Here is a 27,481-nt window from a genome sequence, read left to right on the forward strand (position 1 = left end):
TGTTTGATTTGTAAACAGTTAAGGATCACCAAAGATACAGCATCTGGCCACCAAGCCTCTCCACCTAGGAAGAAGGAAGCCCTCCTCTGTCATCACCAGGGCTTCCATCAGGTTGCAGTCCACATCCTGTCCTCATCCACCACATTCTGTTGCCACACACCTTCCAGGGTAGACCAGGAGCAAGGAATATGGCAAGTCTCTATGTTGCAGGAGATTCCAATTCATGGCAGCTTTAATGTGGATAGCCATCTGTTTTCCCTGGTCTCAAGGTGATTCTGTTGTATGACAAATCTGTAATCAAACTTGGCTCTAAAAAATAAAATCTCTTCTTGCACTCACTGTGGTGGAACCTTGGGCAAGTGTCTTCCCCTGTCTGGGCTGCCATTTCCCTGCCTCTAAGATGAAGATGGTTTAGGATCAGCAGAGATGTAGCAGTGGCCAGAGCTGCACTCACTTTGGCCACTGCTTGTGGATAAAGCTGGCCTGGGGACCCAGGGGGACTGTCACCTCAGTCTAGGAGCCCTTGACGCCAGCCAGCTGGGTGGGCCAAGGTCAATTCATTTTTCAGTTCCCTACCCCCTATACCACGATTCATGCTTCTGCTGTTTCTGGGTCCCTACAGGAACACCTTCTGCTATTCTTGAATTAAAGGATAAAGGGTCAAGCATCAAAGATGATACACCTTTGGGGACAGGGACCTGGTGTAGCTGATAGAAGGGCTTTGTTTGATGTTTCCCTATCTCTTCCCCTCCTCCCCCACCCCCACCAGCTGGGCCACTGTCCAGAGACAGCAGAGAAGGCTTGGCTGTGAGTGGGGAGCTGGTGGCAGATAGTATATTCCCAGTGCAGCTTTCCTTTCCTCACATACCGCAAACCTCTATTTGAAAAAGGTCTGATGAAGCTGTCAAGTTGGCTGCCTGATTCATCCCTCCCCTCTGGGCATAGCCAGTGAGTTTGCTGGGTTGATGCTTGTGAATACAAACTTTGGCTCCTGGAAGGCACTGCAGAGGAAGAGGGTGGGGCTCAGGGCACCCGTCACCCTCCTTTTCAATCTAGGTCACCACATCCACCATCCCCAGGAGACTTGTTCTCTCATCTGTCCAATAGGACCTCAGTGACCCTGGGCTCTGCGTTGCCCACCCTGCCAATCTCCATGCCAGGAGTGTGAGGTGATCCTGCCTCGCTGGCTCCTGGAGCATCAGTCTTGCTCCCCTCCTTGTGGTGCTGTTGAGATTTTACTTGTTTTGTCAGGCAGAGCAGGCACACCCTGATCCCCGGCTTTGGTTGCTGGCTCATCTTTGTCACCATGCTTTGCTCTTGTTCTTTTGCTCCTGTAAATCTTTGCATGAAGTATTGTCCTCACAGCTAAGCCTGCCTTATGGTCTTGACTCTTCTTTCTTGGTCATAAGCTATGCAGCAGTTCTTGTGCTTTGGGAGAAAGTGGTTGACTCTACAGATGCTCTTCCAGTAGGCCCCTGTGGCCAGGTCCCAGGGTGACCATAGCCCTACCCCCACCCCAACTCTTCCAGGGCCTCCCCTGTCAGGCATATGACTGACTACATCATCTCCCCTCTCTCTCCTCTTTGCCCCAGATCAGTGGACCATCCCCTGCCCGGATCCTCTCTCTCCACAGACTTTGGCAGCTGGCAGATGGTAACAGGCTGTGGCAGTATTCAGGAACGGGCTGTCCTGCACACAGACTCCTCTCTCCCTTTCAGCTTCCCGGATGAGCTCCCTAACAATTGTCTGTAAGTGTCTTGCTTGAGAAGACAGGATGCCCCTTCCCTGCCTGTGTCAAAAGCTGGCAAGCAGTCGAGTGCTGGCCAGGAATGAGGTGGCAGCTGGCCCGAGGGAGCTGGCCTGGGCTCCCTGCCCCTCCTGAATGTCTCCGCTAAGTATACCTCACTAGTCCTGCACCCTGAGGTGTGAAGGGGGCTGATGGGCTGCTTAGGAAGGGTGCTGGAATGTGTTCACTTTCCCTGGCCTCTGAAACCCATCCATGGATGTCTTGGGGCACACCCTTAGGGAACGCTGGCTGGACTCTAACTATAGAGGATGCTATTTCGGTCCAAGGCTTTGCCTGACATTAGAATGCTTTGAAAGCGAAACAGTGGGGTAGTGAAGGTAGGTGTATGGTGGAGACAGAGCCAGAACGGAGCTGGGTTAGCCCAAGGGCTGTGCTCCCAAGCAGAACCGAGGGTTCCTTGCTGTTCCCTGCCCGCTTTTGTCATCTGCTTTTGCCTCTAGTCAGGAAAGAAAATTGGACGGGAAAACTACAGCCCATGCCTATAAACTCCTCTCCCTCCAAGGCTCCGGTACTGGGCCTCCAACTCAAGCAGTGCATCTACTTGAGCACTGCCTCTCAGGCTGCCCTGCCCCCTGCCTGCTCTGCTGTTTCACGGATGTCAGATGGCAGGGAACCTCCTGTGGCCTGGGGAGCAGGATCTGCTTCTCGACTGTGGCTGCCTGAAGGCCTTTAACTCCCCGCCCACTACTGCCCCCGCCATGGGCTGAATGAACTTCAGGTGCGGGGTGGTCGTCACCACCTTCAGAATCAGCTCATACCCTCCAGTGCTGACAGGTTGGAGGCAGGTTGCCTTTAGGAGCTGAGACGGATTCTGCCTAGGGCAGGCAGGGGCCAGACCTTGGGATTCCCGGATGATCCTCACAAGCCCTGGCCCTGCAGCTCAGGAGTAGCCCAAGGACTTCAAAGGCCTCTAGGGCTTGGCACATCTATCTCTATAGCCACTCCTCTAAGCCAGATCTCTTAGAAAAATTAAAGACATAGTTCTCTTCGTGTTTCCGTAGGTTCTTGCTACCGAAGCCAAACAGCCTAGGAGCTGGAGGAAGCGGACATTTCCGCCCCTGCATAATAGCACCCTCACTTACCTGGCATTAGCCACTGAAATGGGCAGCTTCAGCCCTGGATCCTGTAATTAATGCCTTAGGTAGTTCTCTGTGCTCCCAGCCATTCCTCAGGTTTTGGGTGGTTCCCAGAGGAGGGCTAGGTTCTCCATGATCCCATGGCCTCTGAGACTGCAGGGTGGGCCTGGGCTCAGGGTTGATAACTAGTGAGATCACATAGTGTGTGGGTTCAGTGCTTTGGCTTTGGTGTCAGAGAGAAATTGAATCCAAATTCCAACTGTTAGGTTTACTAGTTCTGTCCTGGGGTTGAACCCTTGACTGCTGTGAGCCCGCTAGCTCATGTCTTGAGAGGGAATGACACTGGAGTAGCTCTGCCCACCTTGTGTCCTCAAGCGGATCACATATCCTCTCTGGGCTCCAGGTATCCTGTTTCTAAAAGAGGTTGTGATTTTTCCCCTTTCTGCCTCCCAAAATAGGGGGCAGTGAGAATGCACACATATGGACCTTCAGATAGTCCCTGTGAATATGAACTACTAATCTGAATTTCTCCTGGTTATATGCTCTAAGGGAAAGCTAAGGAGGCACACATGGTCTCCAGCCTATGTGAAAACTAATTAGGAAGTAAAGAAGATCTAGGGCCACGAATCTCCCCCACATGCCAAGAGAGACTTGGGAGTTGTTCATGGTATTGCAGGAGTCCAGGATCAGCCTCATTTCTTTGTGCTGCCGCTACAGTTATTTGACTTTTGTTCACCCTAGAACCTGCTGCTACTTCTGCTATTGCTGGTGTTTCTCTCTCCCTGTCACACACACACAAGCACACGTACACACCCCCCACTCCCACCAGTCTACTTTTCCTGGGTCTGTTGTCTCCATACTTAAGCCCTGAACTGTCATTTATCCTCATGCCTCCATGTGCTCCCCAGGCCCCAGGTACAAGTCATTTGTGCTTGGGAATTGGGGATATTGCTGCTTCTGACCGATTCACAGGAGGAATTACCCAGGCGTTGGTCTGTTAGGGGAAATTTTGGAGGGAGTTGGTATTCAGGGCTGGTCTTGGTGCTTAGGTGGATAGAAATGTGAGGGCTCATCTCATGTAGGTCTGTGACCTTTTCCCTAATTCCATTTTCCTGCCCCTAGACTTCATAACTTTTGAGTCCAAAGTTTGTGTGTGGTTGGTCCCTCAGCCATTTTCTATGAATGACCCTTCAGGTTATCAAATAGCCTCATGTGAAATTCACACTTTTTGTTACCCTTCTTGATTTGTGATAAGTGCCTGTAGAAGCAAGGGAAGGAAAAGCAGATAAAATCAGAACGGAAATCCTGCTGGAAAAGCCAGCCCCTTCCTAGAGGTTTCTCTGGGGACTGCAGTGACTAAGGGTGAGGGCTCTGGCCTCTCCAGGTAGGAACAGCAGCCTGAGGGAGAGTTGAGGGAGAGTTTAAAATGGGAACAGGACTGAACATTTCAGGGGTGGTTCAGGGGCCTGAACCACAAGGGCAGCATGGCCAGGGGCAGATGCTGGCCTTATACTGGTGAATGCAGAAGGCTAGGCAGTGGGGTGTAAGGATGAGGATGATGGATCCTGCCCCAGGATAATGCATTTATTCTCTTTTTCCCTCCCTCCCCACAGACTTACAACCCTGAGTGAACGGGAGACCCGGCTACAGGAGGTGCGCTCAGCCTTCTTGGCTACATATAGCAGCACAGTGGGGCTCCGCGCAGCAGCCCCCAGTCCCTCCGGTGCCATCGGTGGCCTGCTGGAGCAGTTTGTCCGTGGTGTTGGACTCCGGGGCACCAGCAGCAGCACCTTATGAAGCAGCCAGCCCACAACACCTTCCTGATCGTCTCTCACCTGAGCGGAATCAAAGCCATGCCCAGCCAAGGGGTGCTTCAAGGTCGGGGGAAAACTCCCTTCACCATCATGCACATGGCAGCCCCGAAGCTGAGCAGGACCGAGGATGGGGTTCTCCCACCCCCAGCTTACTGACTGGTGTCTGCCAACCCACTTGTCACTGCCTCCCACCCACCTTAGTCTTTGCCAGGATTCCTGTCAACTCTCAGAACTATGTAGCATTTCCCTGGGGCCTTGAGGGAGGCTGAGACTTCACAAAAGACCTCCACTTTCCATTCTTGTCTCCTGGGGAGGAGGGGTCACCTGCACTGAAAATGAGGCAGTTTAACACAGATCACAAAATGAAATCAGTCTTTTTGAACAGCTATTTTCTTGCATCATCATTTGGTTGCTGTCTTTGTGGAGTTAATTAGAAGGTTCTCACTTTCCTTCCTTTTGCTAGAAGGGGTTTTTATAGGGGGGATGGAGGAACATAGGAAGCAGGAAGAAATTGGAGGCTTGGATGTGCCTCTTAATTCATGAGCCATGAGAGTTCTCCAGTGAGATGGCAACACATAGCAACAGGCTGTTAAGGTGGGAACAGTGGTCCTCAGGCCTGGATGGACCCCAGTCACTTGGGGAACCTGTTTATCCATGCAGATTTCCAGGCTTGCCTGAAAGTTAGACTTGAAGTTGCTGAGATCTTCATTAAGCTGGGAAAAGAGATGGGGGAACCTTTTTTTTTTTTTGGCCATGCCCTGGGATCTTAGTTCCCTGGCTGGGGATTGAACCTGCACCCTCAGCAGTGAAAGCGTGGGAATTCCTAACCATTGGACAACCAGGGAATTCCCAAATAATCTTTATTATTAACAAGTTCAGCAAACAATCTGCTCCTGATACAGGTGACCTGCAGCCCTGCATTAAGTGAGGGATTGGCTTCCAGGGCCTTGAAGGCAGTAGATGATATGGGGAGGGTGAACCTGGTTGACCAGCACCCTCATTTACTGTGTGATCTGCAGTGAGTTGCATCCTCACAGTGTATCTTCATCTCTAACACCATGAAGTCATGCAGGTTCAAAGACATGGACAAAAGGTTTTGCGCAGTGCACCATTTACTGACCTCTGACTCAATACAGAAGAGGTCATTAGTGTGAATGCCCAGAAGAGGGAAATAATACCAATGAACATTTTTTGAGTATTTACTGTGTATAATCCCCTATGTTAAATCCTGTTTATAGGTTGTCTTGATGAAATTTTACACGTCCTCAAGTGTGTGCTATTATGGCCATTCTTACCAGTGAACTGAGATGTTGAGTAACTTGCCCAAGGTCACACAGCTAATGAGAACAAATGTGTAACTATTCCTATTCAGAGACTGAGGAAGGGCGGGAGTGGCAAGGGGAAGAAGCAGATCCTTGAGGGAGCAGCTCAGGAAGAGCAATCTGCTCCAGTGCCCACTAGGTATACGGGGCTGGTCAGCATCCTGGACAGCTCTCGTGGGGACTGGCCTGGCTCTCTCCTCGGGGAGATGCACTGGGAGGACTCTCCCACCTAGTGAGTTGGAGTTCGGATCTGTGTAAGGTTCCTGGCCTACTGGAGGCTGCTCCAATGGGGTGGGGGCCCCCCGCGGGGCCGGGCGGGGCTGCATTGCCATCTGGAGCCGCTGCGCGGCCGGCCACAGTGAAGGCGCGAGCAGCCAGAGCGCACGCAGGGCTGGAGGGAGCGCAGCCTCCGCCGCCACCGCCGCGGCGACACATGGGCCGGCCCCGCCGCCGCCGCCGCCGCCGCCCCTAGCAGCCCCCGTCTCGCAGCCTCCCTCAGCTCCGGCTACCCGACCAGCCATGTCTTTCAGCGGAGCCTCCGAGCGCAGCGTCCCGGCCACCAAGATTGAAATTACCGTGTCCTGCCGGTGAGCGGGCTGTGCCGGGGAGGGCTTAGGCATTGCCCCAGCACCACCCAGCTCAGGGGCTCAGCGCGAGCAGCGGGTAGACCCCAGGAGAAGCATCGGGGCCGGGGAAAATCGCGGATGCAGACTCACGGGAGTTGCTAGCGGACGCGGGGAGGGGGTTTCCTTGAATAGCCCCAGCCACAAAAGAGGGCTCAGCCTGCGGCTTGAAGGGATGGGTCGCTGGGATCCAGTAGGATCTGCGCCCCAGGAGGGTAAAGTTCTGGGGGCTAACCCCCTTTCCTGGGCCCTTGGAGGCAGTCTGGACGCGTCCAGTCCGCAGAGAAACAGCTCTTGGGCTGAGATTTCCGGTGTTGTCCAGGGTGCTGATAACGCGGGCCCCCGGCAGGGTGTAGTTACGGGGGAGGGAGGTGTGATTTGAACCCCGTGCCTCCCTAGGTGCCCACTTCTGGGTAGGGTACCGGCAGTGGGCTCCAGAATGATCCACTCGCTGTCTGTCTGTTTGTCTCTTTCTCTAGAAACCTGCTGGACCTCGACACCTTCTCAAAGTCCGACCCCAGTAGGCGGCACCAGGGTCGGGAGGGAGGGAACTTGGGGTCCGAGAGCACCTGAGGGGCGGGGAGTGGGGGGCTGGCCGACCTGACGTTCTTCCCTCCCCGCCCCGATCCCGCCTGCAGTGGTGGTGCTTTACACGCAGAGCCGGGCCAGCCAGGAGTGGCGGGAGGTAAGTGCTAGAACCCTCATCCAGTCCACCGCCGTGCCTGGGAAGCACCTGCCCCTTGAGCAGGCCCCGTGCTGACTGTCCACTCCCCATTCAGTTCGGACGGACCGAGGTGATCGACAACACACTGAACCCAGACTTCGTGCGCAAATTCGTCCTCGACTACTTCTTTGAGGAAAAGCAAAACCTGCGCTTCGATGTGTGAGCCCCGCCCAGAAACCTGGCTTGGACCTCCCCCAACCTGGATCCGCCCCCCAGCGGGCCCCCGACCTGGCTCCACCCCCAGGCCCAGTTCAGTGGCACTTAGAAAGACTCCTCTCTAGGCTTAGCGCCGCCCCCAAGTCTAGGTTGGCCACTCCCCAGGCCTAGTCCTGCTGACAACCCTTCTCCTTAATTGGCTCCGCCCCTTTCTAAGTCCCACCTCTGAGGTGACCCTGCCCCCAGCGGGCCCCGGACTTGACCTTGCCCAGGTCTGACTCCCTCTGACCCCGACTCCTGACCAAAGGAGGTCCAGGTTGAATTCCGGTACAAGACTGCCCCACCCTCCACCCACAATTTTAACCTGGATTCGAAATCGGACCCCTTTTCCAGGCTGTCCTCCCACCACCCCCGCCCCATGTTGGTCCCACTCTCTTCCCAGGTACAACGTCGACTCCAAAACCAACATCTCCAAACCGGTGAGCGACTGTCCCCTCACGGGCAGGCTGGGCACACAGGCGGCGCTCACTGTGTGTTAAACAACCCTCCTTAGAACCCTCCTACCCCTCAAACCCGACTCGACCTTCTTCTGCCCCGAACCTGCCCTCCCTGCCCTCCTCTCCTGTTCCTGCCTCGGTTTCCCGCCTGAGCCTCTTATTCACTGCTACTCTTCCTTCTCGACTGCTGCTGGGACCCTCAGAAGGTGAGGCTGAATGGGGCTGGGTGGGGTCAGCGTGTGTGGTGTGTGAAAGGTGAGGGGTGGGATGGTATCTTGGCAGGGTAGAGGCAGTGGCTCCAGATGTCAGGACCAAGGAGGGTGGTTTTTCTGGGGACTCCGTCCCTCCTCTAAAGCCCTGGCTCAGTGGTTCCACTGCCTCCAGTCGCAGTGGTCAGTGCAGCAGCATCACCAGGGCTGGGCTGGGACTCTGCACCACCAGTCACTCCTGTCCTTGCTGACTCTGTATCTCTGTGCAGGATTTCCTGGGCCAAGCGTTCCTGGCCCTGGGAGAGGTGATCGGAGGCCAGGGCAGCCGAGTTGAGCGACCCCTCACGTGAGCTGAACCTGAAGGGGAATGAGGGAAGGGCGGGCCTCCGCATTCTCCTAAAGATGCAGCTGACTCTGTATCGCTGAAGGCTGGGATTCCCCTGGTCAGGTGCCTTCAATGGCTCCCATCACCTCCTGGGAAAATCCAATCTTCAGGGCTTTGCTCAAGTCACTCTCAGCCCTGATATATATCTCCTCTCTCTCTCACCTCACTCTTTTTCTGAATCTGATTCAACCTTTAAGGTCCACTTCCAAGTCTTCCTCACTAAATCAAGTTCTCTGGAATTTACATTACATTCACTCACTAAATATTTATTAGCACACTTTGTATGCTATACCCTGGGCTGGGTACCAAGGATTTATCCATTTCACAAAACACTACTGGGCATATACTCTATGTGAGCCACTGTTCAAATGGCTTGGGTTGCAGTGGTGAACGAAACAAAGGCTCCTGCCCTCAGGGAGCTTATGTAACAGAAGAGGGAGAGAAATAGTACAAAACTGAAATAATAAATAAGTAAATTACATAATGTGCTAGAAGACATGAAGTGCTGTGGAATGAAAGTAGAACAGAATTAGAGTGACCGGAAATGCAGGGTGATGGGTGTTGCAGTATTCTACAGAAGGGCTGAGGAGGCCTCATGGAGAGGTAACTTCGGAGCAATAATCTGAAGAAAGTAAGGGAGTGAGCTGGGCTGATATCTGGAGGAGGAATGTTCCAGGAGAGGAAACTGCCTGTGCAGAAGTCTGATGTGTTCAAAGAGCAGCGCGGAGGCCAGTGTGGGTGGAAATGGGGGAGCAGCAGGGAGAAAGGAGGAGGTGAACTTGGTGAATTCACGGTTAGGTCCTGGGAGCCACTGTGAGGACTTTAGTGTTTACTCTGAGTTGGGAGTCAGTGGAGGGATCTGAGCAGAGGAATGCTTTAACTTGCTTTCAAAGGATGCTGCTGGGTTGAGACTACATCTTGGGTGGGCAAAAGTAGAAGTAATCCATAGTGCCAGCAGTGAAGGAGGTGAGAGTTAGTTAGATTCTGGATATAAATTGAAGATGGAGCAGCAGATTCCTGACAGACTGAATATGGATGTGACAGAATAAGAGGAGTTGAGGATGACACCAAGGCCTTTGGCCTGAACAAGTGGAAAGATGGAGTTGCCATAGAGATGATTTTTTTTTTTAGGTGAGGGAGGAGTAAGTTGTGGGAGGAAGTCAATGAGGAGTTCAGTCTGACGTATTGAATTTCATAAATTTTTATTAGACAAGTAGATGTTTCAAATAGGCAATAAGAAACATAAATCTTACACGCTCTTTAAGGACATGAGATTAGATGAGATCACTAAGGGAATGAGGAGAGAGAAAGACCAAAGACCAAAACTCCATGAGTTGGAGCTAGGAAGGGAGACTGAGAAGGAGCATTAATGAAATGGGGGATAACCGAGAGCGGGTGGTGCTGTCCTGGAAGCAAAAGACATGCATCAATGACAAGTGAGTGGTTGATCATGTCAAATGCTGCTGCAGTCAAGAAAGGTGAGGACTGGGAACTGGATATTGGGTTTAGCAAGGTGTCAGTCGCTGGTGACTCTGCTTGTCAGAGTTTTGAAGAAGAGGTTTGGATAACAGCCTGGTTAGGGAGATTTGGAAGAGAATGGAAGAGAGTAATGGGAATTAGGAATCTTTCAAGGAATTTTCCTGAAAAGAGGAGAAGAGAAAAGGAGAGGTGGCTGGAGAGGGAAGTGATATCAAGAAGAGGTTTGTAATATTTTAACCTGAAAAAAATTATATCACATTTGTATGCTAATGGGAATGATCTAGTAGAATCTGAAAATCTGACATAATACAAAGAGGGAAAGAACTTCTCTGGTGGTCCAGTGGTTAAGATTCTATGTCTCCAGTGTAGAGGGTGTAGGTTCGATCCCTGATCAGGGAACTAAGATCCCACATGCCTCATGGCATGATCAAAAAACAAGGGTGGACAGTTGCTGGAGTGATGTCTCTGTACAGGCAAGAGGAGGGTGTGGAATGTGGCACACAGGGGAGGGGTAAATAGGCGCATGGCAGTCATTTATAGCAACGGTAGGAAGGCCTCGTGTGGGAGAAGATCCTGGAGGCAGGGTAGGTGTGCAGTGGGTCTGTGGACACTGTCTTCTGGTTGCTTCAGCTTTGTCAGTGAAGTAGGAAACAAGGTCATTGGCTGAAAGTGAGGACGGAGGAGGAGGCTTTTTGGGCTGAGGAGGAGGAGTGCAAGTGCCATCTCACAGCACTGGAGAGGGAAGGGACTCAGAATGCACAGACTGGTTAGGGACCTTCTTGAGGTTTATGGTCACACATCTAAAATGAAACCAATTAGCATGAGTGTGGGTTTTCCTCTGGCCATATCCAGTTGTACAGGTGTGGTATGGGTTAGGCAGAGAACTGGATTTAACTCAGGTTGTGGTTCTGCCAAATAAGTAGACAGAAGTGAGAGAAGGGCTCGGGGAAAGGAGTAGGATGGAAGGGAATGATTATTATAGTCCAGAGTGACTGGAATTCACACTGGGTGAGGACATGAGGGAGAAAATTAAGGAGAGAAAGAACAGTGAGAAGGCAGTAGCATCAGTGACTCGCTTCTGGGTGTGCAGGTGGAGAGTCCCTGCACTCATTACACGCTATCTTTTTAAAGCACAGAGTCAAAGATCAAAAGAGCCAGTGAAATGGTTCAAATTCTCATATTAAAGATGACAAAAATCACATGGCAAGTTGGAATCAAAACTTGAACTGAGAATACTCCCAACTTAGCTTCCTCTCTGTCACACTTTGGCTCTCCCAGAGTTTAGGGTTGGCAGGCCCATATCCACAAGGCCTCTGACTGCTTGGAGACCCAAAGGAAGTTGGGGATGGGTGTCCAGGCATATGCAAGTGTCTCTTCTTGGATCAGAAGAGGATAAGGCTGCCCTGGTCTTTTAGATCTCACTCTTCACAATCTTTTGAAAGCACAGCATCTTTGACCTAACAAACTAGTCCTTCTGCCCCAGATCTGGGTAGAAATTGCTCCCCTTCATTCAGGACTATTGCATCACATCACGCTCTACTTGCCTATTGGCCTTGACATCCCACCTGCCCCTGGAAACTCCCTGAAGGCAGGGTCTAGCAGAGCTGGAAGGTGCCAACTGGCCAAACTGTACCTAGAACAATGCCTGGCATATAGCAGAGTCTGCTTTGAGAAACAGAACCACCTTCATATCTACCAAGCTTACCAACTGCTTTTTATTCCATGCATTCATTCTGATCTTTTCACAACCCTAAGAGGTGGACAAGATTCTCATTACATAAAGAGAAAACCAAGGGCCCAAGGAAAGGGAAAACAACTTGCCCAGAACTCTAAATCCGGTCTTTCCCATGCTACCATCATGATATGTCCACACCGGCTAAATTAACCCCTTCTTCCAGGCCAGAGACCCTCCCCAGTCCAAGTCAGGTCCTACCCCACCAGAGATGGAAACACTCGGGACAGTCAGTAAATGACAAGTTGAATCCCCTGGTGTACCCAATCCCAGATTGGCCACCCCAGTCGTTTCCTACTCTTTCCCCCTCACACAGAGGCTTTTTCTGCTTCCAGGGGTGTACCAGGCAAGAAGTGTGGGACCATATTGCTGACTGCAGAGGAGCTTAGCAATTGTCGGGTCAGTAGGGGCCACATGCTAGACCCAGGAGGCTCTCTTCTCTCCCCAGACTCCCTTTAGTGGGCTGTCTGAGTCTGGGGGCAATTCGAGTGTCAATAGTCCAACTTCATCCACAGGATATTGCCACCATGCAGCTGTGTGCAAACAAGCTGGACAAGAAGGACTTCTTTGGGAAATCAGACCCCTTCCTTGTGTTCTACAGAAGCAATGAGGATGGCACGTGAGTCACTGCTCCCACTATTGCTGCGGGCCCATTAGAGCTCTTAGGCTGGGACATCTTAGACTCCATCAGGACCCGAGCCCAGAATTCACTTAAGGCAGCACCCAATATGTGCTTAAACCAAGCATACCAGGTCCTGTCTCTGGGCTCAGTCCTGCCCCAAAGGCAGGATCCAGGCCTCTTGTCCTCTCCAGGTTCACCATCTGCCACAAGACAGAGGTTGTGAAAAACACACTGAATCCTGTATGGCAGCCCTTCAGCATCCCTGTGCGGGCCTTGTGCAATGGAGACTATGACAGGTCTGCATCAGCGTAAGCTAAGGAGTGAGGGGACAAGGGTGTGAGAGTGGGGTTCTTGGGCCCAAGAATGAAGGTAGAAGTGCCATAATAGCATGGGAGGATCCTGCTCAGTGAGACAGTTTTGGACATGGATATGGGTGCATGGTGGAGAAGGAAATGGCAGCCCACTCCAGTGTTCTTGCCTGGAGAATTCCAGGGACAGGGGAGCCTGGTGGGCTTCCGTCTATGGGGTCACACAGAGTCGGACACGACTGAAGTGACTTAGCAGCAGTAGCAGCAGCATGGGTGCATGGGAAGGCATATGGATAGCCACATGGATGAATAGGTAGATGGACAGATGGATGGGTGGACGGATGAATGGATGAAAGGGCAAATGAATAAGTGAATGAGCAGATACATGGATAGATAATCAGACGAATGGATAAACTGGTGAATGAATAGATGGATATGTGGATGGGTGTATAAGAGGACTGGTGGGTGGGATGGATGAATGGATAGCAGATGAGTGAGTGAGTGGACTGCTGGGCATGGATGGATAGATGATGGGCGGATTAATGGATGGATGGCTAAATGCTTGAGAGGCTGGATGGGTATATGAGAGGTTGGTGGTTGGTTGGAGAGGCAGAGGGGTGACTGAAAAAGCAGGAGGATAAACATGTGGAATGACAGGTACGTTAATAGATAGACGGATGAATGGGAGGTAGAGGGAATGGATGGGAGAGTGTAAAGTAGATGGACAGGCTGACCATATGAATTCACAAGTGGGCAGTGTGAAGATAGGTGAGTGGCCCATAAGTAGATGGTTATGTAGACAAATGGATGATTAGATGGACAAATACCAGATGGCTGAGTGTTTGGTTGGGTAGATGTGTAGAGATACAGATGGACGCTTCTATGTATCAGTGAGTCATTGAAGGGCTGGATGTATAGTTATATGGGTGATAGAGTTTAATAAGTGATTGGTAAATTTGTATGGGTAAAAGGGTGACTAGATGGCAGGATGGATAGTTGAATGAGCTGCCACATAGGTCAGTGGCCATATGAGATGACTTAGGCATAGCTATTAAGAACATGGTCTTTGGAACTAGGATGTCAGAGTTTAAATCTCAGCTCAGCAATTTACTTGTTATGGTCCTTAGTCAAGTTACTGGTTTTGGGGCCTCAGTTTCCTTATTCAAAAGTAATAATAGTATTAATACTTGCTTTATAGAGTGCTTGTTAAATTAGTCGTTGAAAGTGCTGAGAACATCGCCTGGAATGTGTGTGTGTGTGTACTCAGTTGTGTCTGACTCTGCGGCCCTCTGGTCCATAGCCAAACAGGCTCCTCTATCCATGGGATTTTTCAGACAAGAATACTGGAGTGGGTTGCCATCTCCTACTCTAACGGGTCTTCCTGACCCAGGGATCAAATCCACATCTCCTGCATTACACATGGTCTTTACCTTTTGAGCCATCGGGGAAGCAATGGAATTCCCTGGTGGTACAGTGGTTAGGACTCTGCACTGTCACTGCTGAGGGCCTGGGTTCAGTTCCTGGTCAGGGAAATAAGATCCCACAAGCCATGGAGCATGGCCAAAATCTTTTTTAAAAATCAGTAGTAAAGAATAGTAATGGTAGTGCAAATAGCAGCAGCTGCAGTAACAGTGACAGTGTCAGTCGATGGTTGGGTGCATTCGTGGACTGATGAATGGATAAGACAGATGGGAGAAAGGCTGATAGAAGGACAGATGGATGGATGGAAGGATGATCTGTGCATAGTCAAGACCATCTTGACTATGATGGGTGGGGGTGTCTCAGATTTATCCTGCACACCTAGCCTATGTTTATCTCCTACATTTCAGAACAGTGAAGATTGACGTGTACGACTGGGACCGGGATGGAAGGTAGCACTGCCCTCTCCTAGAATTAAACCAAACAGTCCCCCGAAATATGTAGCACACCCACTAGGAACCCCAGAGTAGCCTTGGGAGCCAGAGAGGGTGATGACAGATGCCAGGACCTTGAACACAACTGGTCCCCTCAGTTGTCTCTCTGGGACACCGTCACTTCCCTTCTCTTCCTCTTAGGTTGGTCTCTCTTCTGACCCAAGGCCCAGTGCCTAGCAGACCAAGTAGAGGCAGGGGATAGTGAGGATGAAACACTGGTTTCAGGGGTGGCTCCAAGCCAGCAGCAGTCGCTTACCTGCCCCTGGCTTCATTGCAGCCACGACTTCATCGGTGAGTTCACCACCAGCTACCGAGAGCTAAGCAAGGCCCAGAACCAGTTCACAGTGTATGAGGTGAGAGCTCAGCCCCGCCCAGGTTTCCCAGGCCTCCACCCCAAGTGTGCTCAGTCTGTGCTTCCCTTCCTCTGTGTCCCACGGTCACCGCTGCCTTACTTCACTCAGGTACTTAACCCTCGGAAGAAATGTAAGAAGAAGAAATACGTCAACTCGGGAACCGTGAGTACGCCCTAGAGCTCTGGCCCTCTGTAGATCCTTCTGTTTCTGTCCCCAGAATGGGGACACACAGCACGACCACTCAGTGAGGGTATGGGAGAGCTATGGGTGCAGACTACTTGCACATAGTGATGTTGGATACACGGTGGCACCATTTCAGCTTTCCTTTTGTTTCATTTTTTTTTTCTTGTTTTTCCTCTCACCTAAGGAAATTGGTTTGATCTTTTTAATCTTTGGCACGTTTTTCTGCCGGGGGGGGCCCTAAGTTTTATTTCATGATTTAATATACTTTTGGAAATCCAAGTATGTTTCTGATGGCTTCCCCCTTTGAGAAATCGGACAGGGTGGGTCAGGGGCTGGAGGCAAGTGCCTCTTTCCCTTTCTCTAGCCCAACCACCCTTTCCAAGTAGCAGGGCTGCCTCTTCTGTCCCAGGTGACGCTGCTCTCCTTTTCTGTGGACTCCGAATTCACTTTTGTCGATTACATCAAGGGAGGGTGAGTCACAGCCAAGCTCTGGACTGAAAGTCCAGCAATGAATTTCTCCCAGTTCTGAGCCTCAGTTTGACTCTTCATTAATGGTCAGGATCCAGTGAGATCATGAAAACAAACTGGAAAACACTTGGCAGGCTATAAAGTGCAGAGTGCTGTCTGTCATAGTTCTCTCCATAGGGCTGCCTTTCAGCCCTAGCTTCCAGCCCCCCTGGGAAGATGACAGACCCGTGGTCTCCCATAGCTTTACTGGAGCCAAGACAGAAGCTATGGCTAGGCAAGAGGGACAGGCCAAGAGAGAAGAAAAAGATAAGCAGGCTGTAGGGGACATTCACCTTGGTTTAGTGGATGCAAGCAGACCTCAGTAAAGTACTTTTCTTCTCTAAACCTGATTTTATGTAAAATGGAGATGTTAATTACGACTTCAGGACTATAGTAAGGGTTAAATTAAATTATGAATATTATGTCATGAGGTAGGCATTTAGGAATGAATGAGGCGTGTGGGAACACACTCCCCAAAGTATGTTCCATGGGCCAGCAGCATCTGCCTCACTTGGGATTTTGTTAGAAATGTAGACTCTCAGGCTCCACCCAAACCATCCGGATCATAATTTGCTTTTTAACACGATTCCCAGGTGATTCAGGTGCATACAAGTGTTTGAGAAATCCTGGTATAGTAAGTACTAGTCCCTCATTTCTGAATCCATCTATTTCCCCAACAGGACACAGTTGAACTTCACAGTAGCCATTGACTTCACAGCTTCCAATGGTGAGGCATGGATGGGGGAATAGGGTGTGGAGGGATTCTAAAGAAGTCATTAGGGATGGGCCTGAATTAAAACCTGGGAATAAGAGTTAAGCTATCCAGGAAGCCCAGGCTTGAGGCAAGGCCAAGTCAGGCTAATACTGGGGCAGGAGTGTTGTGGGGGTAATGGTGGGGGAGAGTACAGAAAGGTAAGTGGGTAAATGGATCAAAGAAAATTGAAAGGATAAATAGCTCTAGATAGCTTGAGAAGTGGCTGAGTACATGAATGGATGGGAGGTAACAGAAGTGTACTAACAGATGAATATGTAAATGGGTGGATAACTGTGCAGGTAGCTAGATGAACAGAGTGGGCAAATGGGTCTGAGTGGCAATAGGCTGAAGGGGTGGATGCATGAACTGGCACGTGGGTGGACAAATGGACAAGTGCTTAAATTGGGGAAACAGATGAGTGGACAGGTGGATGGATCCATATGAGGACAGAAAGACAGGTGAATGAATGGGATGGATAGAGAGGGATGAATGAATGAGTAGATGGACAAAAGAGTATGGTTATATGGACAGATGGGAAAGAAAGAGAAATGGCAGGTGAGCAAGTGGATAGATGGCAGGCTGGCTGGCTGGATGCACAGGTGGGTGGCTAGCTGGATAAGAGGATGGAGAAGCAGATGGATAGAGATGAATAGATAGGTGGATTTATGGCCAGTGGAAGGGTGAATAGATGTACGAGCAGGGGATGAACTGATGGATAGCTGTAGGGATTGGTACATGGATAGTTTGAAAGTGAACATTTGGATGACTGAGTAAACTAAGGAAGGCATGCATGGGTAAAGAGGCTTCTCTGGGGGCTCAGTGGCAAAGAATCTGCCTGCCAATACAGGTGACATGGGTTCAATCCCTGGGTTGGGAAGATCCCCTAGAGAAGAGAATGGCAACCCACTCCAGTATTCTTGCCTGGAGAATTCCATGGACAGAGGAGCCTGGCGGGCTACAGTCCATGGGGGTCATGATTGTAACAGTCAGACATGACTTAGAGACAAAACACCAACAGCAGCATGGGTTAAGAGTGGATGAATGGATAGGCAGCGCATAGATGCATACAAAGACAGGCAGGTGAACAGACCGACCATCAATATGACCATGAGGTGGGGCTCCTGTTTCCCTACAGGGAATCCCCTGCAGCCTACCTCCCTGCACTACATGAGTCCTTATCAGCTCAGCGCCTATGCCATGGCCCTCAAGGCAGTGGGAGAAATCATCCAGGACTATGACAGTGACAAGCTCTTCCCAGCTTATGGCTTTGGCGCCAAGCTCCCTCCAGAGGGACGGATCTCCCACCAGTTCCCCCTGGTATGGTATGGGCCAGAGCCTAGACTCCACACTCTGGAATCTGGCCCACCCAAGTTGACAAAATTCTTTTACTTAGGTTTTTTCTAAGGGTCAAGGACATGCAGCAGAACAAGATCTAGAGGAGGGTGGCAGAGCAAGGAGGGGAGCTGGGTTGGAGTCTGGAGGGGAGTATGAAAGAGCGGTGGAGAAAGGCAAGAGTGAGCTGGGATCAGTCCAGCAGGGCATCTTCCCTGACAGAACAACAATGATGAGGACCCCAACTGCGCGGGCATCGAGGGTGTGCTGGAGAGCTACTTCCAGAGCCTGCGCACAGTGCAGCTCTACGGGCCCACCTACTTCGCGCCTGTCATCAACCAGGTGGCCAGGTAAGGAAGCTGGATGGACCTGGGGGAAATTAAGGGGACCAGACAGGGGATTGACTTCCCTAGGATAGTGAATTTAGGCTTTGGGGAGAGGGTGAAAGTTTCAGTGTTGGCCAAGCTCTGGTATAAAGAGGTTACATCAGGCCTTATTCTGAGGTAGAAAGAGTGTCAGTGAGCTGCCCCAACCCCACTTCCTGGGAACAACAAACCAGGCCTCAAGTTGGGGAAGAGAGAAGGACCTATGGAACAGTGGATAAGGCACAAGCTTTGGCATCAAACCTGGGAGTGACCCTGGGTCCACCACTCCCTAACCTCATCTGACCTGAAGCAACTTGACTTCTTTCTAAGCCTCCAATTCACCCATGTAAATGGGTATAATAATGGATAATAAGAGCATCTTCTTCTTATAGGGTTATTGGGGACTTAAAACTAGGTAAAAACATAAGAATAATTAGCACAGTGTCTGGCCCATAGTCAGTGCTCATGGTAGATTAAAATGAGCTCAAGTTGTAGATTAACGATGGAAGAGTAACTTCTAAAAATAGAAGAGTAACTCCAAATTTTCAGAATAAAAACACAAAGAAAATCCAACTTACATATCAAATGATTTTTAATGCAAATAAAATAAAATGACTGAACTAAAACTGAATGTATATCAATGAACTTAAGTTGGATAAATTCACCTATTAAAAGAAAAAGTTTCTCTGATTAAATACAAAATAATAATTCTACTATATGCTAAGGGCTTCCCTGATAGCTCAGTTGGTAAAGAATCCACCTGCGGCCTCAGTTTGATTCTTGGGTCAGGAAGATCCCCTGGAGAAGGGATAGGCTTCCCACTCCAGTATTCCTGGACTTCCCTTATGGCTCAGCTGGTAAAGAATCTGCCTGCAATGTGGGAGACCTGGGTTCAATCCCTGGGTTGGGAAGATCCCCTGGAGAAGGGTAAGGCTACCCACTCCAGTATTCTGGCCTGGAGAATTCCATGGACTATAGAGTCCATGGGGTTGCAAAGAGTTGGACACAACTGAGTGACTGTCACATACATACTATATGCTAAATAGAAGAGACCCATGTAAAACAAAATACCTCAGAAAACTTGAAAGTAAAAAGATGAAACAAACAAAAAAATAATAAAAGTGGAAGAATTTCAGGGAGATATATATATCCAGAGACTCCATTTTTCTCTGATAAAGATTAGTTTATCTTCTAATTCATCATGAGATAATAGTTTCTTTAATTACAAAAGTAATGTAACATTGCTGTTGAAATTTTAAGGATGGAGAAATTAAATAAGAAATGACCCAGAAAATGGCCCATGAGAATATGGAGAGATATATATATATATATACACACACATATATATATATTATATATATATAATTAATGGGGAGAAAGCAATGGCACCCCACTCCAGTACTCTTGCCTGGAAAATCCCATGGATGGCAGAGCCTGGTAGGCTTCAGTCCATGGGGTCGCTAAGAGTTGGACACAACTTAGCGACTTCACTTTCACTTTTCACTTTCATGCATTGGAGAAGGAAATGGCAATCCACTCCAGTGTTCTTGCCTGGAGAATCCCAGGGACGGGGGAGCCTGGTAGGCTGCCGTCTATGGGGTCACACAGAGTCGGACATGACTGAAGTGACTTAGCAGCAGCAGCAGCACATAATTAATGACAGTCTTTTCCTTATGTAGGCATAATGGCTTCAAATTTGATGTAACATTTCAATACTGATCTTTTCACTTAATAATGGAACCTGAGCACATTTTCTTTTGTTATGTTATTAAACAGACTTAAATATTATCTTGGGCAAATTCGCTGATTCACTCATTCATTTACTGATTCGATTAACATTCTATAAAGAAAAATGTAGCATGAACGTGGGCTGTAGAGCTAGACTAAGTTAATACACCCACTCTACTACTTACTAGCTGTGTCACTTTGGGCAAGACTCTTAACCTCTCTGTGTCTGTTTCCTCAGCTGTGAGGTAATAATAGATACGTCATAGGGCTGTTGTGAGGACTAACTTAATATTCGTCAAGCACATAGAACAGTGCCTGCCACATGGTAAGCGCTATAGGTGTAAGCTATTACTGTTACTATTATTATCATTATTACTATTCAAAGGGCATCTGCGTGTGCTCAGATATCTGCTGGAGCACTGGAGACTCAGATGAATCAGATCTAGTCTCTGCCCTTGAGATCTCCCGCCTTGGCGCAGGAGACAGAAATATAAATAAATCATTACCTTCTACAGGCCAGAGCTTCCCAGACTTTTCCAGCAAGTCGTCTGTTGGCAAAGGCAAACAACTGCTTTCCCTAGGGGAAACTGGGGGCCCGGTTGAAAGCAGCCAACCTGAAAATGTCTTTGAAATCCCCATGTTTTATCTTAACAATTCATGCAAATTTTACATGCTTCTGACATTATGTCCATATTTGCTATAATTTAAGGCGTGGGGAGGTGTGTTTTAAGTATACTTAAGAGTCATCTAGCTTTATCCACCAGATCATATAGTGTAATGGGTGCTTCAGGTATCCTGTGACCTTGGGTTCCCCTTTGCATACATGTTGGTACACTCATGGGTGTAAGGACCCATGAAGGGCAGACAACCCATCTTGGTGGGTGGCATCCAAGAGACCCAAGGCAGCCTAGTTGTGGAGGGACCTGACTGCTTGGCTGGTGCAGAGGGCAAACTGGACTTTATCAGAGGAAGATGTGCAGAGCAGGCCTGGTGGCGGGAACTGCATGTGAAGAGCACAGAGGCATGAAGGGGCAAGCTCGGTAGACAGTGAATAGTACACCTAGATCAGAATGTGCAGCGTGCGCGGAGGAGTAGCCAAAGAGCAGGCGGGAATGAAGCCCAGAGGCATCAAGAACTCAGGCTTTAGGCTTAGTCGGTCAAGGGTGGACTGGGGCCCCAGCTTCACCACCCCTTTGGAATGTTATTACTTATGCCGGTAAACTTCACTTTGGAATAACAAATGTGCCCACCTCGTAGAATGGTAGTGAGGATTCAATCAGATCACATATGTCAAGTGTGAAACCATGATTTTGATGACCACAGATGCCTCTTCGTTGTCTGCCACCCCACAGCCAAGTGGGGTGCAGATTGGCTTTCCCCAGCCCATCACCCATCTCCAGGTCTAAATGGCCTTGGGAGTGCCAGGCTTCTTCCGGAAGCCACAGATGTGCCTCCCAAGTCCCCACACCCTTCCGTACCCCTCAATGCTCCTGCTCACAAATCCCTTTGTGAGGGGTCCCTTACCCATTGCTCTGACCTCCTCTCTCTTCCGTAGTCCTACCTGCATCTCCTAGAACACACTCTGTCTTGGTTTGCACATGCCACTCCTCTCTGGAACATCTTCCCTTTACCTTCCCACCCCCCCCCCACCTCTACCTCCACCTCCTCCTGGCTAACTCCTACTCACTTTTCAGGTCTTAGGTTAGATGACGTGTCCTCAAAGCCCTCACCTCACTGCATCATCATGCTGTAAGCATCCATCTCCCCCCAGGACAACACCGATTTTCTGTTGCAGGCTCAGCACCAAACTTGGTGCCTCACACACAGCAAGTGTGCAGTGATTATTTGCAGAATGAGTGAGTGACAGGAAACGGTGGCAGCCCAAGCCTATGGAGAGGCTGCAGCCAGAATTCAGGAAAAGAGCAAAGGCTGCTAGGGAGGATCATGGCCCACTCCCACCCTGGGCCCTGGGCAAAATGAACTGTAGCTGTTTGAATTCTCCACTCTCACTGTGCTTTCCTCTGGATTTCTTATATCAAGCTTAGATATCAGCATTGTCCAACAGAACTCTCTGCAGTGATGGATGCAATGATGGAGATGTTCTGTATCTTGTGATGTTCTGTATGGTAGGTCCCTGCCACATACAGATAGTGAGCACCTGGAGTGTTGCTAGGGTGAACAAGGAACTGAGATAATTTTATTTAACTTAATTTATATAAATTTCCATAGGACCTGGGGACTGCCTTACTGGATAGTACAGCTCCATCCTTTCCAATCCTCACAGGCTTTGAGACTGGAAGTCAAGAGACCAAGTCTGCCATGGCCTTTGTGCTGTCTGAGGTCTTTTTTCTCTTATGTATAAAATAAGGGGACTGGACTCAATGACTTCTGAACTCATTTCAGATCAAAAAATCTTGGGAGTCAAAGACTGACAGAGAAGGAAAAAGACTCTGGGAGCAGCTGTTAGACTGCTGAGGACCCAGAAGCCTAGAAGTCTTCATTGACCTGGGCCACGTCAAGATCCCTTACAGGACGCTGTCATCAGTTCAGTTCAGTCGCTAAGTCGTGTCCGACTCTCCGCGACCCCATGAATCACATAGCAGTAGCTTTTTCTCTCCCAACTCTCCTCACAAATGCTATTCTAGAGCTATTTATGTGATTCGTGGTTCAATGTCTACTCTCAAGAGGACTGGGGGGGACTGTTTCTTTCTCACAATGCCTAACACAGTAGCTACCATAGTGAATGCTCTGTGAGTGTCACTGGAGGGATGGCAGGAGGGGGCAGGCAGCCAGCTCTGGGGAAGCAGCATGAGCTTCCGAAGCCCCAGTGCTTGTCCTCTGTTGACAGGGCCGGCTGTGGAAGTTTTAGGGATAGACATTCTTTTGGATTCTCTGGACTTTCAGCTGAATTCTGATCTTAGCCTCTCCCCCAGGGCTGCAGCCAAGATCTCTGATGGTTCCCAGTACTACGTTCTGCTAATCATCACTGATGGGGTCATCTCTGACATGACACAGACAAAGGAGGCCATTGTCAGTGTAAGTCTGAGGAGGGTTTGGCAGGAATAGGTCACTGTTAATAACTGTCCAGGGGTTGAGACTTTGCCCTACATGCAAGCTAACAAGTCAGGCTGCCAATTTCATGGATGCTCGCAGTGGACACAAGACGTCTGGATCAAAAGCAAAGGTGTGTGGGACTTCCCTGGTAGTCCAGTGGTTAAGAGTCAACACTTCCACTGCAGGGGGCATGAGTTCAATCCTTGGTCGAGGAATTGAAATTCCACATGCCACTATTCCCAGCAATAGCAACAGCTCAACTATCAGCATTGGCTCTGATTCACTCAGTCCCACTTCCCAGAAGATAGTGTGCCAAGGGCCAGATGACCAGTGGGTTGTATTATAGAACAGAAACCCTGAGTGTAGAAAATCTGAGCCTTTTATCATGGGCAGTAAGCATGCCTGCCCTTTGTTCCAGCATGAGACCTTTTATTATACTAGACAGTAAACAAACCTGCCCTTTGCTGTATAGGAAGACCCTGTATCTTTCAAGGCTGTTACACATGCAGACATACTTGAAAAGATAGTCCGGCACAAAGAGAAATCAGTGCCTGTGCTTGTAAGATGTGCCGAAATATTATACACAGAGAGAATTTTCCCCTAACAGTCACTTCCCTTGTTATGGCTGCTCACCCCAACCATTTACCCTCTTTCCCCTCATAGGCCTCATCACTGCCCATGTCTATCATTATTGTCGGTGTGGGACCAGCCATGTTTGAAGGTGAGTAAGATAGGGGGTTTTCATGAGTGGAACCAAGAACTGGGGAAAATAGAGGAGGATCTGGGAACCCAGGCCTGTCTCATAGAGAAGATAGGATGGATGCCTGTGTCAGACCTTGGCCAAGTCAGACCTTCTCTGAACCCATTTCCTCATTATAACCAAGGTTGTTGACACAAATACTTCCCTCCTGGGGTTCCTAGGATGATGGAATGCGTGGGAGGGAATAATAATAACTCCATTACAATGCCTAATATCTGTAGGACTTTGATACAACCATTAGGTGGTCTCTTGATGACTCCAAAGGGGAGCTAAGAGGCAGGGGGCAGCAAGGGTTGTTGTGGGAAAGGCCAATCAGCTGAGGGGTGTCTTTTCTGCAGCTATGGAAGAGCTGGACGGTGATGATGTGCGCGTGTCCTCTCGGGGACGCTATGCCGAGCGTGACATCGTTCAGGTAGACCTGATGTCATGGGGTCAAAAGGAAGTCATGGTGTCAAAAGGCATGGTGGGGAGGAGGGGCTAAGTTAGCAGCCATTCCCCTTTACTGCCTTCCTTTTTTTTTCTTCAATTTTTATTTATTGGCTCTGCTGGGTCTTCATTGCTGCATGCAGGGCTTTCTCAAATTTATGGGAACGGAGGCTACTCTTTAGTTGAGGTATGTGAGCTTCTCTTGTTGTGGAGGTTGGGCTCTGTGACCCGTGGCCTCTAGACCGTGGGCTCAGTAGTTGTGACGCAGGGTCTTAGGTGCCTCAAGGCATGTGGGATCTTCCTGGACCAGGAATTGAACCTGTGTCCCCTGCATTGGCAGGTGGATTCTTAACCACTGGACCACCAGGGAAGTCCCTTTACTGCCTTCTTAATCACTTACCTTTCTTCCCTTCACTCTTTCAGCTTTCCTACATTCATTCAACAAATTCTTTTTGAGAAACAGGCAGGTTGCTGCAGCCCTGGTGGATTCATAGTGTAAGAGATCCCCAAGGCACCTGCCCTCTAGTGGAGGCAGCCAATAATAATGGCTCAGTTCATTAGATTGTGCTAAGTGCTCCAGAGGGACAGCAAACGCCACAGTGAGAGTCTGTAACCGGGATCCGATTAGGCAGGATTGTCAGGGAAGGCTACTACGAGGAAATGACATTGGAACTGAAATCTAAAGCAAGGTATAAGCATAACAGGCAGAGAAGCAGCAGGTGAGAAGGCCCTTAGGTTCAAAATAACTGGCCCAATCATGGAGAAGGCAAGAGGCCCGGGTGGCAGAATCACAGGGGTGAGTGGAAGAGGAAGGCAAGGCCATGCCAGGCATGGTGAAGTTTGGGGCTTTGTTCTAAAATAATTAGAAAGCTCCTGAAGGATTTTAGATAGAGAAATGAGATGGTCAATCTCGTATTTTGAGACATGCAGAGAGGCTGCAGGAGTGCAGACTGCAGCAGGACAAGGGAGAAGGCAGGGTGATCTGTTTAGTGAGGAAGCCTTCGAAGTCGTCCAGGGATTTGGATGGGAATAGGAGCGGTGAGGATGGAGAGGAGAAACAGGTTCAAAAGACAATTTAAGAAAAAATGTATGAGAATTGAATATTTGATTAAATGGTGATAGGGAGTCAGGGGGGCTTCAAGAATGATTCTTAGTTTCCTAGACTGAACCCCTGGGTGAGTGATAGTCTCACTTACTGGGAAAGGAAAGGCTGGAGGAGGGGAAGATTTGGCAGAAAAGCCTAGAATTCAGCTGTAAACACATTGGGCTTAAGTTATCTAAGTCAAACAAAAGGGGATGTGATACGGGCAACAAAGTTGTGACTCTGGGCCTTAAAGAAAAGAAGGTAGGGATGGATGTATAAATGTAGAAGTTATCAGGGAACAGGGTTGTTTAATTGAAGTACAGTCGATTTACAATACTGTTTTAATTTCAGGTATGCAGAATAGTGATTCAGTGCTTTTAGTTTATACTCCATTTAAAGTTATTACAAGATAAAAGCTACAATACCCTGTTATACAATTTATCCTGGTTGCTTATTTATTTTGTCTATATTAAGTAGTTTGTACCTCTTAATCCAGGGAACAGTTTGTAAATGTGTATGAAATCACCCAGGAAGATAATTAAGAAAGAAAAGGCATCAGATTTAGAGAGTAGGCAGACCAAGAGCATTGGGGTTGGTGTGGTAGAGAAAATCTAGAAGAATGTAATGTGTCAAGAGTGGGAAGTGTTCAGGAAGATTATGGTGAAATGTAATGGAAAGCTCAAGGGGAGTCAGCAAGATGCGTGAAAATCATTGCCTGCTGGACTGATTGGGGAACATGATGCTGTTGACTTCGTTAGGAAGAGCAGTTTCAGTAGACTGCATGAAGCCAGATTAGAGTGGTTTAAGGGTGAATAGAAGGTGGAAGAAAAAGTGGGTGGGGAGAAAGCAAATGTAGAAAGTTCTCTAGATAAGGTGGGAAAGAGAGTGATACTTAGAGATATTAGGGGTCAAAAAGGAAGCCTCCCTCCTGCCACCTTCCCCAGTCCTCTCTCTCCTGGCCACCCATATCTGATCGTGCCTGTCACAGTTCGTCCCATTCCGAGACTATGTTGACCGGTCGGGGAACCAGGTGCTGAGCATGGCCCGACTTGCCAAGGATGTGCTGGCGGAGATCCCAGAGCAGCTACTGTCCTATATGCGCACCAGGGACATCCAGCCTCGCCCGCCACCCCCTGCCACCCACAGCCCAACGCCAGCTCCAGAGCATCCCTGAATAGCCCACCTAACCAATGCCCAGCAGTCTGCCTGCCTGTCCACCCATTGCTTCTGCTAAAAATCAGAGGCACCTGGAACCTCGGACCTCACTGGGAGGGCAGCTTGGAGGATTGGCTGGTCGAGCCCTCTGCCCCATCACCCACAGAAGGGCCTGGCACTGTCACCACCTCCCTGCCTTCTTGCCAATAATAAAGCTGATCTTTACTCCACTTCTGTCTCATGGGTCTTGGGGAAGGAGGCTGGGATGCCCAGGGTCTGGGACACACCAAGAGAAAGACAGAGCAAGGACAGCTTCAGCTAGGGATCATCCCCATCTTAACACACATTCATCTAACCCCTCTTCAGATATTCTTCAAATACTTTAAGAAACAAGTGAATCTTTATGTGTGTACAATTTTCCTGAGGAGAGAGGCCCATAACTTTTATCAGATTCTAAAAGGGATTCTTGACCTCAAAAGGGGTCAGCTTTAAGATGATTCTGTATAAATCTGCTCTAATCCATCTAGTTCAAGTTTTTTTGAGTGAGGATAATTTTAAAAGCTGATATTTTCTTTGAGTATTCACTACATATCAGACATTGATAAGTAATTTACATGCATCATCTTATTTAATCCTCACAGCAATTCTGTGAGATAAGCACTGTTTTATCTTTTGCACATGAAGAATCTGAGACTCAAAGAGGTCAAGTCACTTATTGAACAGAACCCAACAGTTTGACTCCAGATGCCAAGATGTTAACCAGCAAACCTCTTCCTGGAGCGTCAATTTTATTAGGATGTTTAGGGGAAGGCATTGTATATGAAAACATATACTTTATAGTGGGTCGAATGCAAGGTTTATATTAAATTAGAAGTTTCCAGATGTTTTAGGCTTTGCTCCAGAACCCTGGCAGACCCTTTCACGCTCCCCGTTGATGGCAAAACTGGACAGGCTAAGCAACAAGTACTGTTTTATAAGTAGACTTTTCTTGGCACCCAAGTTCTCAAAAGCCCCCCAAAACTGACAATAGAGTTGTCGAGCTCAGTTTTACAAATAAGTAATATGAGGTAGGAAGAATTTAACAAATTGCCCAAGTTCACATGGCTACTAAAT

The 27,481-nt window shown here is 49.0% G+C and overlaps 2 protein-coding genes across 4 annotated transcripts in view; both read left to right on the plus strand.

Annotated features, from left to right (window-relative positions):
• Nucleotides 1-5,085, plus strand: part of MTMR14 (myotubularin related protein 14) — a 43,712-nt gene extending 38,627 nt beyond the window's left edge. Inside the window, exons 18-19 of one of the 3 annotated variants that reach the window (XM_055414399.2) lie at nt 1,593-1,748; nt 4,497-5,085. In XM_055414399.2, coding sequence (XP_055270374.1) covers nt 1,593-1,748; nt 4,497-4,680 — 340 coding nt within the window. In that variant the 3' untranslated portion in view covers nt 4,681-5,085. The remainder of the gene's footprint in view (nt 1-1,592; nt 1,749-4,496) is intronic. The other 2 variants (XM_055414402.1, XM_055414401.2) reach the window with 2 other exon arrangements.
• A 120-nt stretch (nt 5,086-5,205) lies between these two features.
• CPNE9 (copine family member 9) lies at nt 5,206-26,723 on the plus strand. Its single transcript, XM_055414404.2, has 21 exons — nt 5,206-6,606; nt 7,122-7,162; nt 7,281-7,327; nt 7,422-7,525; nt 7,965-8,001; nt 8,223-8,225; nt 8,498-8,574; nt 12,160-12,223; nt 12,340-12,443; nt 12,638-12,742; nt 14,584-14,625; nt 14,945-15,020; nt 15,129-15,182; nt 15,613-15,674; nt 16,391-16,437; nt 17,600-17,781; nt 18,019-18,146; nt 22,823-22,925; nt 23,607-23,664; nt 24,042-24,115; nt 26,202-26,723. Exons 1-21 carry the CDS (start codon nt 6,539-6,541, stop codon nt 26,385-26,387), a joined length of 1,662 nt encoding a protein of 553 aa, XP_055270379.1. The 5' UTR covers nt 5,206-6,538; the 3' UTR covers nt 26,388-26,723.
• The last annotated feature ends 758 nt before the right edge of the window (nt 26,724-27,481 follow it).

The sequence above is a fragment of the Moschus berezovskii genome, chromosome 24, assembly GCF_049115385.1.
Source record: "Moschus berezovskii isolate FMDL1 chromosome 24, NW_MosBer_1.0, whole genome shotgun sequence".
NCBI lineage: Eukaryota > Metazoa > Chordata > Mammalia > Artiodactyla > Moschidae > Moschus > Moschus berezovskii.